Source organism: Prionailurus bengalensis, chromosome X (genome assembly GCF_016509475.1).
Source record: "Prionailurus bengalensis isolate Pbe53 chromosome X, Fcat_Pben_1.1_paternal_pri, whole genome shotgun sequence".
NCBI lineage: Eukaryota > Metazoa > Chordata > Mammalia > Carnivora > Felidae > Prionailurus > Prionailurus bengalensis.
The window spans coordinates 71593645-71616209 of record NC_057361.1 but is presented as its reverse complement, the minus strand read 5'-3'; the positions used below and the strand labels follow the sequence as shown (position 1 = coordinate 71616209).

At 34.5% G+C, this 22565-nt stretch overlaps 1 protein-coding gene across 1 annotated transcript in view; it reads left to right on the top strand.

Moving 5' to 3' along the window:
* Nucleotides 1–7775: 7775 nt before the first annotated feature.
* POF1B (POF1B actin binding protein) overlaps nucleotides 7776–22565 on the top strand; it is an 85728-nt gene continuing 70938 nt past the window's right edge. Inside the window, exons 1-2 of the mRNA XM_043569643.1 lie at nucleotides 7776–7910; nucleotides 12515–12697. Coding sequence (XP_043425578.1) covers nucleotides 7902–7910; nucleotides 12515–12697 — 192 coding nt within the window. The 5' untranslated portion in view covers nucleotides 7776–7901. The remainder of the gene's footprint in view (nucleotides 7911–12514; nucleotides 12698–22565) is intronic.

Sequence of the window (22565 nt, the reverse complement as noted above, 5' to 3'; positions counted from 1 at the left end):
AGAAATGGAAAAACATTCCGTGCTCATGGATTGCAAGAATTAATATTGTTAAAATGTCAATACCATCCAACGCGATCTACACATTCAATGCAATTCCAATCAAAATTGCACCAGCATTCTTCTTGAATCTAGAACAAGCAATCCTAAAATTTGTATGGAACCACAAAAGACCCCGAATAGCCAAAGTAATATTTGAGAAGAAGAACAAAGCGTGAGGCATCACAATCCGAGACTTTAGCCTCTACTACAAAGTTGTAATCATCAAGACAGCATGGTATTGGCACAAAAACGGACACACAGACCAATGGAATAGAATAGAGACTCCAGAATTGGACCCACAAAAGTATGGCCAACTAATCTTTGACAAAGCAGGAAAGAATATCCAATGGAAAAAAGACAGTCTCTTTAACAAATGGTGCTGGGAGAACTGGACAGCAACATGCAGAAGATTGAAACTAGACCACTTTCTCACACCATTCACAAAGACAAACTCAAAATGGATAAAGGATCTGAATGTGAGACAGGAAACCATCAAAACCCTAGAGGAAAAACCTCTCTGACCTCAGCCGTAGCAATATCTTCCTTGACACATCCCCAAAGGCAAGGGAATTAAAAGCAAAAATGAACTACTGGGACCTTATGAAGATAAAAAGCTTCTGCACAGCAAAGGAAACAATCAGCAAAACTGAAAGGCAACCAATGGAATGGGGAAAGATATTTGCAAATGACATATCGGACAAAATGCTAGTATCCAAAATCTATAAAGAGCTCACCAAACTCCACACCTGAAAAACAAATAATCCAGTGAAGAGATGGGCAGAAAACATGAATAGACACTTCTCTAAAGAAGACATCCAGATGGCCAACAGGCACATGAAAAGATGCTGAACGTCGCTCCTCATCAGGGAAATGGAAATCAAAACCGCACTGAAATACCACCTCACAGCAGTCAGAGTGTCTAAAATGAACACATCAGGAAACTATAGATGCTGGCGAGGATGTGGAGAAATGGGAACCCTCTTGCACTGTTGATGGGAATTCAAACTGGTGCAGCCACTCTGGAAAACAGTGTGGAAGTTCCTCAAACAATTAAAAATAGAGCTACCCTATGACCCAGCAATAGCACTGCTAGGAATTTACCCAAGGGATACAGGAGTACTGATGCTTAGGGGCACTTGTACCCCAATGTTTATAGCAGCACTCTCAACAATAGCCAAATTGTGGAAAGAGCCTAAATGTCCATCAACTGATGAATGGATAAAGAAATTGTGGTTTATATATATATACACAATGGAGTACTACATGGCAATGAGAAAGAACGAAATATGGCCCTTTGTAGTTTATATACATAATGGAATTCTACGTGGCAATGAGAAAGAATCAAATGGGCCTTTTGTATCAACGTGGATGGAACTGGAGAGTGTTATGCTAAGTGCAATAAGTCATACAGAGAAAGACAGATACCATATGTTTTCACTCTTATGTGGATCCTGAGAAACTTAACAGAAGTCCAGGGGGGAGGGGAAGGAAAGAAAAAAGATAAAGGTTAGAGAGGGAGAGAGCCAAAGGATAAGAGACTCTTAAAACCTGAGAACAAACTGAGGGTAGATGGGGGGTGGGAGGGAGGGGAGGGTGGGTGATGAGTATTGAGGAGGGCACCTGTTGGGATGAGCACTGAGTGTTTTATGGAAACCAATTTGACAATAAATTTGATAATAAAAAATAAATACAAAACAAAACAAAACAAAAAAAGAAAATCCTATTTAGATATATTCCCCATTTTATTTATCTAAGTATATATATATTTTTTGCTTGCTCTTTTAAATTCCCCCAGGAGAAGATTCTGGCTTAATTACAATATTTATAATAAGCTGAGCCTCCTCAAATGGCAACTTTATCCTTTTTCACCTCCCAGCTTCTCTAATCTTCACTTCTCCCTATAATTAAACTGATGTCACTCTACTTCTCTCATTATGATTTTCTTCTCCCTCTGTTCAGCCTTTTTATTTTTGATGGTTCCTTATCTTCTTGATTTTCCATTTATTTTCATTTTACTCAAAAGATTTATGCATTCTGGTATATAAGTTGATCTAGAAATGAAGAATATATGTTTTTTCCATCAGTAGATAGAATCCAATTGATATTAACCAGTTTTATTAATTTTATCATTGTGGGGAAGGCACTGTATAGCCTTTAAATTGGGGTAAAAAAGGAAACAAGACATGGTTCCCATACCAAAAGAGCTTACAGTTCCTCTCAGCAAGGGAAATAAGATATGTCCACAAATAGCTATATAAAATACATGGTAGAGTGTATGAGAGATACCATGAGAGAATTACAGATGAAGTCTTATTGAAATTCCAGGAGTTGGAGATAACACATTGGTTTGGGGAAATCAGAAAAGGATTTATTTTGTTATTTAAGGTATTTTGACAGTTAACATGGTAACTGCTATCATTTTACTAATGAGGAAATTAAAGCTTAAATAAGTGTGACTTGCTCAGGTCTTCTCATACCAAATATGGAAAAGACGGTAGATCCTGAGATGTGTTTGAATCAGTAGTGTTTGAGGTGCATGGAATAGAAAATGACCACACAGGTAGTTAAAAATGACCTGAAGAAAGGTCACATTTGAGATAGAGACATGGGAATTATTCCTCTGTAAATTGTCATTGTAGCTGTGAGAATGAGTGAGAAAACTAAGGGATAATGGAGAGGGTTGAGGTATAGCACCTTGAGAAATGTCTACTTTAACAGAAATAGAAAAGAGCCACTTTCATGGGCAGAGGAGTTGTCAGAGAGAAATGTGAACACAGAGAAACTGAAACAAATAGGGAAAGGATGTGGTCAACTGTCTCAAATGACCAAATGGCCGTAGAGAGTTTGAACATTAAGAAACTAATGGTGATATTTGAGAGAGCAGGTTCCTTATACTTGGGAGGCAAAATCCAGATGGAAAAAGTAGATGGGTGAATGGATCAAGAAGTGGAGGAAATAAGTGAGGATTACTCTTCTAAGAAAGATATTGACCAAAATAAAGAAAGATGGGATGGTAGCTAAAGGAGAAAAGAGAAACTTGGATATCTGAGAGATTTATAGACAGAGGGAAAGAACCAGTAATAAGATTAAATATGCCACAGAGAAAGGGTACAAATGGAACACAATTCTGGAAGAGAAAAGAGGGGATAAGATTCCAGGTATAGATTGAAAAGTGACTTCAGGAAAAAAGGAAGAGTATGTCTTTCTTGGTAATGAAATGGAATGAACAGAAATTGAAGAGAGATTTGAAGTAGGGAGGAACATGGAGGAATCTCACTGAATAGATCTTGGTTTTCTCAATTTACTTATTGAGGAGAATGAGGGAACATGAGCATAGGGAGTTAAGGAAAATGAAAAAAATTGTAACCACAGTTATAGAGAATTTAATAAATAGAAGTATGACCATGAAGGTTGGAGGGGCTCTTAAAGTTAGATAACTTGAATTTGCACTGAGCCAAATCAGCAAATATTTTAAAGTTTTCTCCAGCAAGGTTTCATGGCCTGGGAACAGCAAAGTAGATGCTGGGGATTATGCACTTTGTTAGATGTGAGAACCACTATCAGAGGTTCTAAAAGTATCAATTAAAATGATAAGATCAGCCAGATTTGAGGACACCTATTAATTTTTAGGGTGGATCTAGCACCAATTCAAATGTACAGATAAAAAAAATAAGCTGCCCAAGTAGTAAAACTAACAGCTCATTTGTGAAAAATCTAAGACTTCTAATTAAATTTATTGTTCTGATTTGTTTGACTCAGAATGATTTATTCAAATATAGTAAAATTTGGCTGTACTCTTTTACACATTTTTGGAAAATAATAGTCCCCTTAATTTGGAATTTTTTTTTTTCAGCAAGTCATATAAAATAATAAGTCCAAACACACATTTTGGAGAGAATCAACACTGTTAGCACCTAAACCATTTTTTTTCTTAAAAATATTAATGGTTCGGCATTTATAGTGAACAAGAGAAATTTTCATGCTTTTGATAAATTTGTTTTCCCCTCTTAGAAGGTGCTTATATCCTTAAGATAAATGTTCATATCATCTCTTCTCATCCAGTTATCTGTTCATTCACTATGGGGTATTCAGAGTGAGACAGAGCATGAGCAGGGGAGAGGCATAGAGAGAGGGAGTCACAGAATGAGAAGCAGGCTCCAGGCTCTGAGCTGTCAGTGCCTGATGTGTGGCTCAAACCCATGAACCGTGAGATCATGACCTGAGCCGAAGTCAGCCGCTTAACCAACTGAGCCACCCAGGTGCCCCATAGTTTTGTATATACTTTAGGTTGATATCTTAGAAAATTTCTAACAAGGTTCTTACAAAAATTTTTAAAAGCAGTATGGACTTAAAAATATATTACTGGGGCGCCTGGGTGGCTCAGTTGGTTAAGCGGCCGACTTGGGCTCAGGTCATGATCTTGCTGTCTGTGAGTCTGAGCCCTCCGCTGGGCTCTGTGCTGACAACTTGGAGCCTGGAGCCTATTTCGGATTCTGTGTCTCCCTTTCTCTATGCCCTTCCTCTGCTTGTACTCTCTCTCACTCTCAAATTATTATATTACTGTATTATTGCAAACCAATGTCTTTTGTACATTAAAATCACCGATTAAAGGTACTTTAAAATACATTATTTTGCTTGATATAATGTATTCTGCATTACTATTTATATTATAAAGAAACTGAGCCTCAAAGAAGGTAAATGACTTGCTTACATTTCCATGGCAAGTAGGTGATAGAGGCAGAAATGAATATAGGTTTTATGACTCCAGAATTTTTTTTTCCATGATACCTTCTTCCACTAATTTTAGTGGTCAGATCCAGTGGAACTATAGTAGTCCAAATCCAATCTGCTTTCGAATTCTCACCTGTTGACCTCTCTGAAGCATTTATACCTTCACTCACCTTTCTACTGTTTTTTGAAAATTTTTCTTCTCTTAATTTGATTTCAATTTTCTCTTCTGATCCTCATATCTCTTAAGGCTTATGTAGTTATGTCTTTGATCTTCACTTGACTTTTCAGAAGTTGCATGATTTTAACAAGAACTTCTAAGCATATGCTTCTGAAGTCTAGAACTAGAACTATAGCCACGAAATCTCCACTCACCTGTGTTCTGGAGATCAATATAACCCGAATGCTTACCTACACATTTAGGTAAAAGTCTATTTGCTAATTCATTGCAATAGTTTAACACATGTTTAAAGGATTACTATGAACTGTATATGTACTGTTATGAGGAATAAAAACATGAATCAGACATAGATTCTTACCAGGAGCACATGAAATTCAACATGTCTCAACTTTTCCTGTTTTTGACACCATGGGTTATATAGTAGATTTCTCAGGTTTAAGATCTTAGAGTCATCTTTGGAAAGTACTATCCTTGGAGATTTAGTATAATCTCTTAACTAGTCTCCTCACCTGTACTCTTTCCTTTCTCCAACTAATCTTCCTGAAGTAGATTTACATTCACCTCACATCCCAGTTTAAAAGCATTTAAAGACTTCTCACTGCTTTCAGAACCAAGTTCCATCTGCCAATTGTGTCCCTTACATATAATTTATACTTTTACAGCCTTGGTGTCATGACTTATTCTGTTGACTTCAATTGGAATACCATTCTCTTCCATCTCCTTATATGCAAAGCCCACCTTAACCTTCTTTCAAATGCCACTGATCCAAGTAGCCTGAGTACTGCCAGATGGAATTCAGTATTTCCTCTTCTGAATTCCATCCCATAAGTTCTTTCTCTATACTTTTTATAGGCACTTGTTTCTTTCTACCTTGTATGTTTATGTTCATATATCATCCAGACTAAACATCAGCAAAATTTTCCTATAAAGAGCAAAATAGTAAATATTTTAGACTTTGCTGTCCCCATAGGGTTTTGGTCTTCCTTCTTTGCACTTACAGTCCTTGAAAAATATAAATACCATTCATGGGGCGCCTGGATTGCTCAGTCGAGCGTCCGACTTCAGCTCAGGTCATGATCTCGCTGTCTGTGAGTTCAAGCCCCATGTTGGGCTCTGTGCTGACAGCTCGGAGCCTGGAGCCTGTTTCAGATTCTATGTCTCCCTCTCCCTCTGCCCCTGCCCCACTCATGCTCTGTCTCTCTCTGTGTGTGTCAAAAATAAAAACAAACATTAAAAAAATCTACATATCATTCTTACTGAAGATACTATGAAAATAGGCTGCTGGTTATAGTTTAATGAATACTGATCAATATTCAGTGCTTGTGGTAATAATCTAAGTTTGATTCATGCCTTGTAACACTTAGCAAAGTATATTGTGCATAGTAAACTCATAAACGTGTGTTACATGCTTGCAAATAGGCTTTTTTTTTACAAAAACAAACAAACACAAAAGAGCTTCTAGGGGAATCTTTTTAAATATATCCATCTTTCGATTTAACAATTCATCAGCTAACTAAATTTAATCACTTGTATATTTGTTTCACTTAAGTATTCCAGGAACATTTAGTTAAAGTACATTTTATTCAAACTTGGATACAAGAAGTATATACCTTTGGATTCAAGGGTGTCTTACATTCTCAACAACCAGTGTTTTTATCCAACTGTGTTTAAGAGTTTTTATGATAGCAGATAACAAAAATGCTACCATATTTTGTTGATTTTGAAATGGTCTTTTTTATTTTTTTAAGTTGACTTATTTATTTATTTTGAGACAGAGAGGGAGAGAGAGAGAGAGAGAGAGAGAGAGAGAGAGAGAGAATCCCAAGCAAGCTCCTCAATGTCAGCACAGATCCCAGAACAGGGCTTGAACTCACAAACTGAGACCATGGCCTGAGTGGAAACCAAGAGTTGGATGCTTAACCGACTGAACCACCCAGGCACCCCAATTCTGAAATGGTTTTAAACACATTAACTGGTAGCAGACTTAGTCAATCTCCTTCCACACTGTTCCCCTGTATTACAAAAATAAATGAATGCAATTATTCTTTCTAACAAAACATCCTCAACTCCCCCCATACAAGTAGACTCATATGAAAACTGAAAGAAGGGAAAGAAATATAGTAATATTGCATTTATTTTAAACTCTTTGTCTGATTCTTACTACTCCTTCCTTGGTTTCTTTCAGATTTTGGACCTGTCACCAGCCTTTATTTCATTGGCTGACATCTTTTAAATGCTTGGATAATCCTACATTAACTTAGTTGATTATATGGGGATACGTGGCTCTTAAAGCCTCTACTCTGTTCTTGGTATTCAAAACGTATGTTATACAGAGAGATTTAGCTTTGATTATAATCACAAGTAAGAATTGTACACTTCAAAATCACTGAAGCTAAGTTCCAGGAAAAAAAAATCTTTAATATAGTTCTACTACCTACTTTGCAGCTCAGTAGTGAATTGTTTGTTTTGCATTTCTCCAATAATACTTTTGCATAGAAAGAAACTTGCCAGTGAACTCAACTTAAATGAAGTTGACCTCAGGCCTGTCTACTTCAGAGGAAACTCATTATATCTTGTCTCAGAAACAGAAAAAAAATACCTTTCTCACCTCCTTCCAATTTCTCTTAAAACACTGTTAAGTCTAAAATGTAGTAAGAGAATCCAGATTGCTCTGTTTGAGAAAATAGACTATCTTTATGGTTTTTCCTTACATCTCTCAAAACCTTATTGGGATGTCATTCCACTCTCCTAAAGTCTGCCACTAAGTCAGATTTTATTAGATACTAGATATTTGCTTAAGTTAAGGTTTCTCTGAAAAGGTACCTTTCAAAACAAAACACAGTCATTACTGTCTTTATAGGAACCACTTTCTCCATTCCTAAGAGGAGGCCATTTCTTCCCAGGAAACAATGTTATTTATGAAAAAACAATAAGAAAAGTAGAGAAGCTAAATATGGATCAGGTATGTAAAATCTGTTTTAAAGCTTATTAACTGTATACTTTTGAATCATGAGTATTTTAATAGAGTTAAAATGACACTCAATTGTCAAGTGCTAAGCAAGATCACTATGAGTCATAATACCTTATTATGTCTACAGCCCTTCAGATCACCCTTAACACTTTCATATTCATTTTCTCATGTGAAGTATTATTGTCCCTATTTTACTGAAAGGGAAACTCAGGTAAAAATATGTCAAGTAACATAGAAAATTAGTGGTAGAATCTGAATTTAATACAGATACCCCAAACCTTTGTATGTTTCTTTCAAACTGCTCTCACAAAAATTATAATTTAAAACATTATAACTTTGTCTTAATTCACTTCATACAAAGTGAATTTTCAATGAACAAATGAAAAATATGTATGAGCATATATGTAAAATACTATAAAATTCTAGAAAACTAAAGTTCAAGTCACATTTTAAAATTTTAATTAAATTTGACTGAGAGACCAAGTATATAACATTTAAAACTAGCAGGGCAATGGTAGTTTCATGGCATATACAGCTACCATTCCTTCAAGCAGAGCTTTTGCTGTAACCAGCAGAGGTTTCACATTGATCTTCTCAGTGGATACAAAGCATGTCCAGCCCAGACAAAGCCTGGGACTTGTTTCTTGGACATGCTTGAACTAGAAGAGTGTATCAATTTCTTAAGGCTGCTGTAACAAAGTACCACAGTCTGATGGCTTAAAACAACAAAAATTCATTGTCTCATAGTTCTGGGACCAGAAGTATGAAATCATGGTTTTGGCAAGGCCATGGTCCCTTCTGTAGCCTTTAGGTAAGGAGCTCTTCTATGCCTATCTCCTAGATTCTTGTGACTTTAGGCATTCCTTGGTTTGTAGATGCATAACTTTAATCTTCCATCTTCACATGACATCCTCCCTGTATGTTGTCATATCATCTTCTGTCTGTGCATGTCTGTCTTTGTGTACAGATTGTCCCTTTTTATGATGATACCAGTCATATTTGATTAGGAGCCATGCAAATGACTTGTGTTAACTTCTTAATTCTATAAAGGTCTTATTTCATAAAAAAAATCTGTTTCTAAACAAGGTCACTTTCTGAGGTATAAGGGTTAAGACTTTAACATACGCTTTTTGTGGGAGCAGCACAATTTAACCTACAACAGACAGTGAAATAATATCAAATAAATTTTTATCACAAAATCATTTTTCTCATATACAAATTAAACATTAAAATATACTAAATTCTTTTTAATTCTCTTGGCATGAGAACACATCTTCTTTTTATAAGTATTTATGGGCACTTGTTACAAGATTCAGAGGAATTAATACATTATTACTTATTTGATGCTCATTAAAAATAAAATAGTGTAAACTGTCAGAATCATAAACATCCAAACCTTTAAGACTTTGCTCTGCTTGGAATATTGGATTTATTAGAGGGTAAGGTATAGTATGTATTGAACGCCTATCTTTCAGAAGAACAGCAGAATATTTCTGGATATTATGATGCCAAATAGAAAAATTTCATCAAATGTGTCAGTTCTTCAAGGGGCACTTTCCTCAAGCTATAAATTTATAACATCTCTCCTTTGTCCAACTGGACTGACAAAACAATAAGTTTGACACATTTTACATAATAAGAAATGTTTGAGATGCATCATTTCAGGTTCCTTCTCATTTCTTGTCTCAAAAAGGATAAAGATTTTCTAAGTCTTGGCTCCTAGAGGAAAAGATTGAATATCCTGTACATTATTATTGCTATAAATCTGGAACAATTAAAGAACTCCTTTGAAAGAACACTACTATTACTTATTATCAATTTGAATATTTACTTTTTTATGCCCATTTTTTTTAGTAATGACTTAAATGACTTGGGAGTTTTGGAACTGCCATGGCAGACTTCCCAAGTTAAAAGGAACCATACATATGGAACAAACTACAACTTTTTGACCTAGTTGAGTTTCCTCAGTGATAGAGATGCTGGATAGAGATGTAAGACAAGCTGGATAAAGCCAGAGTTTGGATGAAATGGTTTAATATCACATGAGACTAGTTCAAATAGCACTAGTTCTTAAGAGATGAGACCTGACCAAAAAAAAGATCTTTGTCATGGAAGGGTGGTAAATTGGTACCAGTTACAAGATAATTATCCAGTTCATATGAATTGTACTCTGTGTATTTTTTCCTCTATCAAAGATGACAAAACATATAATAAATCAGAAATGTTTGAGATTTTGTACATTAAAAATTGACCTTGTGGTACACTTCAAAAGTATGAGTAATGTATGAATATCTTGTTTTAGAACAATAACATTAGTAGTCAGGTATGAGAAATGAAAACTGAAAGTTGTCTAAGACTTCAACGATACTAATGAGTGGTTCAGAGGCCAGACAGGCTCAGGGAAACCACAAGACAACCCAGATGGAGAGACTGTCAGCATTCTATTCAAGAGTCAACTGATATATTAAGAAAGGAAGATGATTGAAAAATGAGTTTTGCTTTGTTTATTGTTCTGTATTGATGTGTCCTTCAAAGTGTTTCCTAACTTGCTTTTTAAGGAACACATTAATTTTGTTTTCAGGAGGAATTCTATTTCAGTAGTGTATAAGTTTCCCACTGGGTGAAGTTTTTCTCAGACTGTCACAGTGACTTTATTCTAATACAATGTATGAAGATATTTTATAACATAAAAGAATAGATAATACATTCACCCACACAATTTGTACAGAAATGGTTGATAGTACATAGCCTGACTTCTAAACTGTAGAGATCTTAGTGCTAGCATATTTATAAAGTGAGTTGCACTTGAAAAGATCCTAGAGAAAATGATTCTATGAAATGATTCTGTGACCTTTATTACCAACGACTACGAAAGTAATTTCTATTTGTAAAATATGTTTCTCTATGTATTTTTCTTTCTTTAAAAATAATTTTTGTACACATAAAAAAGATAATTTGTGTACATGTTAAAATTTTCAAAAATAAAAAGTATAAAAAGGTACAAAAAGAGTGTAAAAAGACAATAAAAAATGTACACAGTGAAAAAAAAAGCCTCTCTATACTAACACCCTTGTCTCTCAGTTCCTCTTGCCGGGGGCAGTCACCCTTAAAAGAGTTTTGCTTTATGCATTTAAAAGCAGTTATGTATATTTGTAAATATACACATATGTTTATTTTAAAATGTTATACAAAAGGTAGCAAAGTATATTCATTCTTGTGCATCTTGCTTTTTTAATTTAATATCATTTGAAAATTGTTCCACATAAAAAACATAAAATTTTAAGTGGTTTACTATATTAATGCAGGTCAGCTTTCCACTGTCAAAAGGAAATAGAGCATTGAATTTATACTCTTCAAAGTAAATGCATGCGCATTAATGTAGCATTATGATTCAAAATAGAGTATGTTTTTCTTTGAAAACTGGTGTTCAGATGACTGTTATTAAAGTAGAATAATAACAAAATAATATAGGAAATGCAAGTATGCCTGAAATCCACAAAAGTGAAGCAACCAGATATCCTTTCTTACTCTGGGCTCTATACTTTCTCAGAAAAACAAAACAAAACAAAACAAAAAAAAACAAAAAACAAGCAGAAAGCAAAGATATAGTTTAAAAACAACTCTAGACTATTTTGAGGACAGTAAAAATTCAACCTTATATTTTGAAAGAACTCTGAACTAGAAATCATGAGTTCCAATCCCAATTTTTCCATGAATTAGTCGTGGCATTACAAGTAAATCATCTTACTTCTCTGGACCTCAGTGATTTTTTTCTACCTGAAAAATTTGTGGGGTGGATGATGATTAAGTTGAAGGTGACAATGATAAATAAATAATATAATAATAATAATAATAAATATTTATTATCCACCTACATTGTACTAGGCATTTTATAAACATCAGTTCATTTACTCCTCATAGCAGTCCAATGAGACACATATTATCTCAACATTTGCAAATGAGGAAATTGAGGCTCATAAAGATTGCATACACAGTTTCCCAAGATCACAGAGTAAGTGGTAGAATCAGAGTTAGAATACCTGTTTTCTGGATGTGGAGCTTCAGTCACTGTTTTCCAAGCTTTTTTCTTAATTCATGCTTGATTTTCATAAGCATAAGAATTTTTCCTGCCCCACTGTGATTCTAATATGCTTCCTTAAATTGAAAATCACTACATTATATTATTTTCTAATATTATTTACATCTAAATCTTCAGTATGATAATATTATTATGAAATTAGATCCTGAAATGCCTGGTGAATTATCAAAGAATAGTTAATATTAATATTCATTATAGTTTTAGTGTTAAGTATAGCTGGAATATTAATTTAACCAGAACATGCAATTCCTTGGCCAATTTAAGTAAGTATTTGGACGGTCACTGCCACCTGATCAAACAAAATAGAATTCAATACATTTTCTCCCAATGAAAAAATTTTAAAAAACAATATATCACATATTAAAACTATATATCCTAGGACTTGAATTATCTTGTGAAAGAACACATTAAATTTTAAAAAACGGATTCAGTGGGTTTTCTTGATTAGTAATTTTTATTCTCAGTGGCTATTTTGGCATGTATATGTTTTTTTTAGGAATGCTATCCACAGGTTCAATGCCATCATCACATTGTCCAACAGCCCCAGATCATCCACTCTCCACACTGCCAACAATCCCATTCTAGCCAACAAATCCAAATCTTCACGGGAACTGATTCAATTTCTACAAACACTGGAAATGAGTTGTACCATGGTGGATTAAGCCATATACATGACCAGGTAAGATCAACTGATTTGCTTATAAAACTGAAATAACTCTCTTAAACTCTTCTCACACCACTTTATAACCACTCACATTGAATTTTCATCAAAATATTGGGGTATTTGTGTTTTGTTTATGGCATCTTTAAAACAAAATTTTCTATTTCCTCTCAGAAGACAAAATAATTCAGGTCTATTAATGCATGAAGTCTATGAAGGAAGTTATAAACTGAAAAATGAATACCTGATTTCTAGCTGATCCTCAGTTCTAAAATTGGTTCTACAGTTGTGCAATATTAAATATTTTCATGAGGTATAGTATTTAAATGAGTAATGCATTGGAAATAATTTTATCTACTTTGGTCATATTGGAAAAAATAACCATAAAAGATTCAAAATTCGTATTTTTCCAACCTAAAAAAAGCCTAAAAGTATCTTTTCTTTGAATATCATGTATGGAAATATTGTGGTCTAGGATTACTCTAAAATATGGTTCAGATGGTCTTGAACTTCTTACATGAAATGGATTAGCAATAATGATTAAAAACATTTTATTATGTGAAATCATTTGAAATTGTCATTTTTATAGGTCAATGTTGATCAAATAGAAACAATTTCATACAGTTCAATCTAATACTTTGCTTTGCTTCGGTTTCCTCATCAAAGAGCAAAGATTTATTGATCACTTCTTTTTTTTAAATTTTTTAAATGTTTATTTATTTTTGATGGAGAGAGAGACAGAGTGTGAGTGGGGGAGGGGCAGAGAGAAGGAGACACAGAATCCAAAGCAGGCTCCAGGCTATGAACTGTCAGCACAAAGCCCCATGCAGGACTTGAACACACGAACTGCAAGATCATGACCTGAGCTGAAGTCGGTTGCTTAACTGACCGAGCCACCCACGCACCCCTATTGATCACTTCTTATAGGGTTATTGTAAAAAAAATTATATTTTACATGTTAAGCACTTACCATAGTTGAGTGCTAATGGTAAGTACTTAACAAATAGTAATTATTGGTTTTTAGTAGTAATTATTATTCATACACATTAAATCTTCATGCCAAGTACTATGAGAAATACACAACTGGGTAAGACATTGTCACATTTCTTATAGGTGCTTACCGTCTAATAGGGGAAAGTGGCAAACACATAAAACATGATGCAAAGCAATGTGTTGTCTGTCATAAAAGAGGAACAGGCGATGTGCTTTGGGAACAGAAGAGAAAAGAAATTAATTTCTGCTGGCAGATCAAGGAAAGCTTTATTGAGGAGATAGGAACTGACGTGGACTTTGAAAAGTGAGAATTTCAATATATGGTATTGTGATGTGGCATGGAGATGACATCCTGAGAAGAGGGAATTACATGAAAAAAGTCATAGATTTGGGAAAGTACCTTTTGGGTTTCAGGAAATGTCAGTGATTCCGTTTGTATTGAAAGGAAAACATGAAATGAGGAGTACTAGAGTATAATGTTAAAATGGTACATTGAGGCCATATCATGAGGTCCTTGGATGTTAAGTTTAAAAATTTGTACTTTATTTGGTAGGCAATGGAGAGTAAGTGAAGGCTATTAAGTAGGAAAATATTGATACATATGCCTTATGAGGTTAATCCTAGCAAATTTTATACAAGATAGATTGGCATATTGATTAATTTTCTTCTCACAATGATCAGTTGAGGAAGGTGTTATTGTTGCCCTTATTGCCCTTACTGTTACCCTTATTTGGTAAGGAAACTGAGGTTCAGAGAGGTTAAGTTACTTGCAAAGTTTTGCACAGCTAGTATGTGGTGGAGTCAGAATTCATACAGAGAGGAGAGTTCTTTATCAATAATGGAAATGTGAATAGAGCACTGGATTAAGAGCCTGCCAGTAGAGAGGTATTGGTGACATAACAGAAAGTGGACTAGCTTCAGAGAAGGAAGACCTGGGTTCCAGCCCCAGGCTTTGTACTTTTCAAACTGTGTGTTTTTAATAAATACTAAATCTCTCAGAAACACTCATCCATAAAAGTTCAGGTAGTAATGTCGACCTCACAGGGTTGATGATGTAAAGTCTAAATAAAAACATATGTTGAAACTATAAAGTCTACAACATGAAAAATGCCACGGAAAAAGATTTGCAGAGATTATTAGAAGCTATTTCAAGTGTAAAACTTAAGCTATAATAACAGTAGGAATAAAGTGAGGGATAATTATCAGAGATGGGGAAGAATACCACAGGATTAAAAATCTTGTCTAGTGTCAGTGGTGATACTACGATATCCTTTTACTAGCTTAGTATGACTAATAGTACATTTGACTAGACTAGATATTGTCTATTTAGAAAATGGGAAGAGTTACATTGCTAATATATTAGTTTCTGTTTTATTATGTATACTTTGGTTTGAGATTCTGATGTAATTTTGTTAAAGACCGAAGGTTTTTTGTATAGATTAAATTTTTCTGACTTTTCAATATTTTTTGAGGAAAAAGTTGCAGTGCTGCTGAAAACAAGATAGTGCCCTGGGAAGCATAGAGCTAGTAATTTCACTTGTATGGATTTCATAGGATTGGATCCACCCCTGGTCAGAGTGAAGATGGGATAATCTGGTTGTACAGATCCCATAAACAAAGGAGAGAAGAAAATGAGTTCTCCCATCTAGGCTCCTTGATTTTTAAATGTCTCGTCCATATGTGTGGAAGAGTCTCTTTAATGAGTTATAAAGCAGATATAGGTTGGACTTTCTTAAAACTAAAGGTTGGCCCATTTTTAGTTTGTGTTTAGAATTAAATTGTAACTTGGAGGTAGCATAAGAATGTGAAAAGAACAAAGACTTTCAATTCAATTATTTTAGTTTATAAAAGCTGCCTCTGCTGGGCTGCATGATCTTAGGTAACTGACCTAACTAGACTGAGATAACTGACTTAACTAGAACCCAATTTCCCCATTTATTGTATTAGATACAATAAAATATATAATGTACTCAGCTTAGAGTCAAGTACATAGCAGATGCTGAAATAAATGTTTGATTCTGTATCTTCTTTGTTCCCCAATGCCAGGCTCCAAATCTGTCAAAACATCAATAGAAGAAATTGATTCCCACTGTAATATTTTCATTTTAATTTTTTTTTACATTTTAAAGATGATTTTGTTCGTTTGTTTCAAGTTTTAATTTAAATTCCAGCTAGTTAGCATATAGTGTAATATTATCTTAGGAGTAGAATTTAGCAATTCATCACTTACATATAACGCCCAGTGCTTATGTAATGATGATTTTTTTATGGTGATTACTTTTTTTAAATTTAAATTCAAGTTAGTTAACATGCAGTGTAGTATGGGTGTCAGGAGTAGAACCCAGTGATTCATCTCTTACATATAACACCCAGTGGGCATCCCAACAAGGGCCCTCTTAATGCCCATCACCCATTGAGCCCATCCCCCTACCCACCTCCCCTCTAGCAACCCTCAGCTTGTCCTCTATATTTGAGTCTCTTATGGTTTGCCTCCCTCACTGTTTTCCATCTTATTTTATTTTTCCTTCCATTCCCTCACTTGGATATTGCTATTGTCAATAAAAATACTCCAAATTGTGATGCCTTTCTCCCATTACTTGAAAATTCAATTTTTGTCAGCATCAAGACAGTACAAATCTTAATGTCAGGTGCTTTTTCTGGCAATTATACAGGAAGCTTGCTACAATGTTTAACATGTCATTCACTAATGATGGAATCTCTAGGCTGGTTAGCTCAATAAACTCAGCAGTTTTTCCTGCTTTCTCTCTCACTAAAATGTAGCTTAAGTCCCTCTTTGTATGTTTTGTTTTCTTCATCGAATAAGTGAATTGAAAATGAATTTTCTTTTGCACAAACCTCTACCCCCTGCTTATCCCTTCCAAAAATTCAATACATATTTATTCTGGACCCATCTTTTCCAAACTCCACCCTTGTCTGTCTCCTGTTACCTCCTGCACTGGTTCCCTTTTGTACTCTTTGTTTTGTGGTGAACAACAATTGTTACTTATTTGCTCTTTCAAAAACTAGTTTTTATTTTTTAATCAAAGTAATACATGTATATAGCTTAGAAGTTCAAATAGTACTAAAAGGCATATTATAGCAATTCCCTGTCCCAAACTTGTTCCAGAAGCAACCATCTTCAAATTTTAGCTTTTTCTTTTCATATTTACCTCCATACAGCTAAATAATATGCAAATTCCTATGCTATTGTGTGATGTAGCAATGTTGTATATTATCTGTTGATAATTCTGATACATAAGGATTTAGTTCTATTCATCCCCTATCCATCTGTTTCCATCCCTTCCATCATCCTAATATAGTTAAATCCCCATTTTCTGGCTAAAACAGTATTCAGTGTTTCTTAATGCTATGAAAATATTATTTACTGCAGAACCAATTTGTGTACTATTTTGCTTCTTTATTAACACAACTATTTTTTTGTTGTTAATAATTCCCTATTTTTTTCATTTGTTTTGTTTTTTATATATCTATTGCTAATTCTTTTCTCAATACAATTTTATACACTCTTGTGTTCTGGGATTTTTGATCAGTCACCTCCTTTCTCTAAAACCCTGCAAACTATATACAGCATACCTCTTGGCTTGAATTGTCACTATCTACTGGCCTCGTTACTCTTCCCATATTTTGACAGCTTCATTGGTACACTTACGGTCTTCTGTCCACTTCCTGCTAACCCCTGTCCTGGAATCATCTATGAAAACTTCATCACTCATATCAGTGATATTTCCCACATTCTGTCCTCATGTTTCTTTATCACCCTCAATTTCTTCATTTCCAGTACATCTTCAGCCCTCACAGATTTTGGCCACTCTTTGAACCTCATCACTTGAAACTGTTTAATGTCTGTTCTTCTTATCATCACTTTTTTACTTCATCTTCTACACTCTCATTCCTGCTAAACTTCACCCTCATTAAGGTCTCCAGTCCTCAGTTCCAAGCCAGACTGGACTCCATTTTCATCCAACAATGCTTTTGCTAAAAACCCTTAAAATTTATGTTGCATTCTCTGATTACTGTCCTCATTTTACTGATCCCTTACTTTTGGGTAGACTACCATCCATTTTCTCTGCCCCTAGATTTTGACTTTTGTAATCTAGAGAAAGTCCACAAACTAGGCCAATTTAGTCTAGAACAGATTGTCTCTATCTTGCTGGACCCCCTCTGTTGCTAGAAATTCATTTCAATTAATTCTAATTAACTTTCTGCCACAGTCTTCAAAATCTAATCCTTATCTTTCCCACCCTCCTCATGCTCTGTGTTCCACTGCTGTTCTCTCCCTCTCTGCATGTAGTTTTTACCCTCTACTGAGAATGGCTACTGGAACTCACATTTTATTGTGTACCACAATCAGTTAGAGGTTGTGCTTAAATAGAGATTGCTGGAACTGGATAATTTGCATTTCTAAGTTCCCTGATTACCCTAAAACTCCTGGTCTGGGGGACCACACTTTGTTCTTTCATCAGGTGATCATCTCCAAGAACGTGTCCTTGGCTTCCCTCTCCTTTCTTTACCCTCTCTCGCTTGACTATATGATATAAAATCTTGACTTCTGCAATATTTACATGGACAACTGCACATGATTATCTTTACATGGACAACTCCCAAAACTTTTCTCCTCTGCTCTAGTTCATCATTTTTAATGGACTAGTTGCATCTCTACTTGGCTGTCCCATAGTCACCTTCAACTGACCACATAATAGTTTTTAATTCTATGTCCCCTATTTATATTAATATCTTCAGTGCCCTAATCACAAAGATTAGAATTTAGCATTATTTTTTACTTTCCCTTTCCTTTGCCACTCCAAACCTAATCAGTTGTCATAGTCTGAAGATTCTTCCTATTTATACCCCCTCATAGAGCTGAAAGTTAGGTGTCCTTCTTATAACTCCCTTAGTATTTGATCTGTGACTCTCTTTATAGCCCTTACTAATTGGTCAACATATTCTTTACATTAAACTTATTTAGGTACATGTCTTAGCTCTTCTAAAAGACCATAAAGCCCTTGAGAGAGAAGATAGTACCTTATGTATGTATATTTTCCAGTAGCACTTAGAAGTGTACCTTAGGACAGTGTTTAATAAGTTCTCACTAAATGTGTGCTGAGTGAGTGAAAAGGATCATGCCACTGAGATCTTTTAAATCCTGAATGTGGCTTGTGGGTATAGATTTTAGACTTTGGTTTAAGAAAAAAAGTTAGAATATAAGATAAATTGCATTAAAACAGCTACTGCATATGCATAGTAAGTTCCTTCAATGGTTTACCTTACATAAAAGTGTGGTTCTATTCCTTGAATAAATTACATACTAAAGAATGGTGGACTATAGAAATGACAAAGAAGTGGAAAAGAGAAAAATGTGGTGACAAAGGTGTTACCAAGAAGTTATGCATTAAAAAATACATGGTCATTTGAAATCAATTTCTTTGAGGGGCCCCTGTCTGGCTCAGACGGTAGAGCATCCGAACCTTGATCTCAGGGTTGTGAGTTCAAGCCCCATGTTGGGTGTAGAGATCACTTAAATAAGTAAAACTTTAAAAAATTAATTTAATTTCGTTTGTATATATCCCACTTCATTACAAAAAGGAATAAAAGAATTTGGGGCACCTGGGTGACTCCTTGTGTTGAATGTCCTATTCTTAATTTCAGTTCAGGTCATGATCTCATGGTTTGTGAGATCGACCCCCATGTCGGGCTCCATGGGAGCCTGCCAGGGATTCTTTCCCTCCTTTTCTCTCTTTCTCTCCCCGGCTCGTGCTCAATCTCTCTCTCACAAAATAAATAAACTTAAAAAAAAGGATTTTGAGTAGCTCAAGAGAATAAGAGGTAATAGAGTACAAATAGATGTCAGGGACAGTGTAAATATAATGGAGTAATAACCCCAGAAGGAAAAGAGAGTACACAGAAAAACAGGCCACAGAGTTCCATGTCACTAGTAAAACTAGGCTAAATACTTGGCTCTGAGCTTTCTTGAAACCATAAGGGAAGAAAAGGGGAAACATGATTAGTGAAAAGTGTCCATTATGAGAAAAAGTTTTATGAATTCTTGATAGTCACTTGTATTATAGGAAAATATTATACATTTTTTTCTAGTCAGAAAGAATAATCTAAGCTTTCACAAAATGTTACAAATTCAATCAACTGTATTCATTCTAACATGACAATCCAAACAACCTACCTTTTTCCACTTGGTTGGGAGTGGAAAATCATCTTATTTTATAACATAATGTCAAAATTCACACACACACACCCCATGAGGAATGAGGACAATTTTGATTAGGTTTCACTCAAGGTGTTAAAGCACCTCTTCCATATAGTGCTTTTCCATCTATTATATTTAACATTTAGCCCAATTACAACTTTTATTACAACTTTCTCACTACTTACCTTGCAACAATGTTTAATTAGCATCTGCAATACTCAGGTACTATGCTAGATGGTGGAATTAAATAGAGATATAAAGACTGTGTCTCTACTCTCAGGCAGTTGAGATTTTTATAGAAAATTTACAATTGTCTTCCATTCCTTCTATCACTATTTGAATAGCCAATTGTCCATTTGCCTTAGGTTAAATAAAACCACTAATTTATATGATAGTTTAACAATTTACCAAAAAAATGTGATATCTCCAGTAACTTTATCAAATAGGTAATAAATTATTTACATTTTATAGTTGAAGTTCATAAAGGTAAGCAATATACTTAACCTTCAACTAGGAAGTGGGATCTCCATTTTTGGCTCCAATTTCCATTCTTTCTCATTGTAACATTTTGCTGCCTAGGTTTAGTTACGTAGGAAATTAAATTAGGCCTTTATTTCAAGTACAGAACTGTTGTTATAAGTAAAGTCTTCAGTTTAGAATTGTGATTGTTGTATAATACATTTCAATTCAGTGTCAACATTTATTGAAAATGTTCTTTGTAGAGGTACTGTATAATGCAACTTTTCTTTATTAAAGTACCTATGAAGATTAAAATAGAAGTGAGGATTTTCAAAACCTAAAATTCTGACACTTTGTATCCTGCTATGATTTCTTCTTGTGGTACAAGATAGGAAGAGACCAATTATATTTTTTACCTTATTAGCTAAATGATGTTGTACCTAAAAGGCATTAAATTCCATAAGGGTTAATTTCCCCAGGATTAACTAGGGCTTCAATCAGTCTGACAGCTATTAAATGTTCCAAATCAAAGCAAAATTAATGAAGCAGTAACATTATTTATCTATAAATGTCGCTATATCATTATGAGCTTTGCAAGATAATAATCTATACATTGAAACTTTTTATTAATAGTGATATTTTCCATTATCGTGTAGCAAAGTTACTACTCAATAAAGTCTAAGCACAACAGAACTTGCTATTTAATATGTTCATGACCTTTTAGAGGGTTAGGCATTTATGTATAATCACTTTTTATAACATGACATTTTAAGCACTTTATAATCTGCTAAGCAACCCTTCTAAATAGGCCAAAAATGTATACACTTAGGCCAGTTACTCAGAGGAAATAAACTTAAGCCAACACCCTATACTACTGGATTGTGATTTATCCCTTGATCACAAACTATCCTTAGTCCTAAGCAGCATTCTCACAAATGTGTGCCATTAAGCTTGAGGGACACCAGACAAGAAAATATAGATGGCTCAGCTGAAATCCATAACTATTGCATGTCTACTATCTGCAGCGGCTTTATAATAACTACCAATGAACTTTGTAAATATGGTCAAAAGTATGATCTTTAAATACCAAAATATATCTAATGTATATGCTAGCAAGAAAATTCCACTCCTGGAATCTCATAGACTACACATAGGAAACAAAACCCCAGACTGGAACCAGGACAAAAACTTCTAAGGCAGGAGTAAGTTGAGGCCCATGGTTTTCCTTTAGAAGGTAATTTCTTTCTATAGATTTTCTGAAAAATGACCACAAATTTGCCTCTGGTTTCACTCCTAACCATTGTTGCCTTGTCTTGGGTTTATGGCGTCAATTCTAAACAAAGAATTTTTAACTGCAATCAGAAACGAGGAGTTGGACTGCTTGGCCATTATTATAGTTAAATAATGATCTGATTGAAGGTACTTGATTGATGCATGCTAAACAATCTTTAATGATTTTTGTAAATTTTTGGAGAAATGTCACTGGGAACAACTATTTTTCAGCATAGTTTGCATTCCTTCCCCGTTTATATGTGAAAAATTAAAGCTATTATCCAAGATTGACATTTAAGATACCTCTCATTCATCAGGCAGAAGAGTAGATATGGATACACCTATATCTCAATCAATCCTATCAATTCAATATTTGTCACAGAGAGAAAACCTCCATCCATTATAACTACCATTATTCTGACCCAAACATTCATGTTTTCTTGGGAGGCTCCTTATTTTGGTTTTTTCAAAGAAATAAGAACATAGATTTGAGCCAAGTCTAAAATATATGTCACAACATACCTAAAAACAGTTCCAATAAAGTTAAGGAGCTCCAACAACCTGTGATTTGGTAATAGAAAATATTTGTAACTGGCACATCACAATTTATGGTTAGGAAATTTCATCTTATTGTTAAGCACAGTCCTGTAAAAGACTTAACAGTGTATGAGAATCTGACTTCTGTCTGTCCTCTCCCTCCAAATTTTTGAACCCAATTTGCTTTGTTTTTTACTGAGTATTACTCAAATGTTATAAATTGTAGACGATACAAAACTGAGAAGAAATATACACACAAAGGAGTGATGTTTTGCTTCTTGATTTTCCATCTTGACATCTCTTTGGCCAGAAGAACCCATTCTTCAATTCTAATGCTCTTACCCTTTCACTAGCTGATTAAAATTTATTACCTAAAATTCAGGCGTATTTTGCATAGTTTTCCAC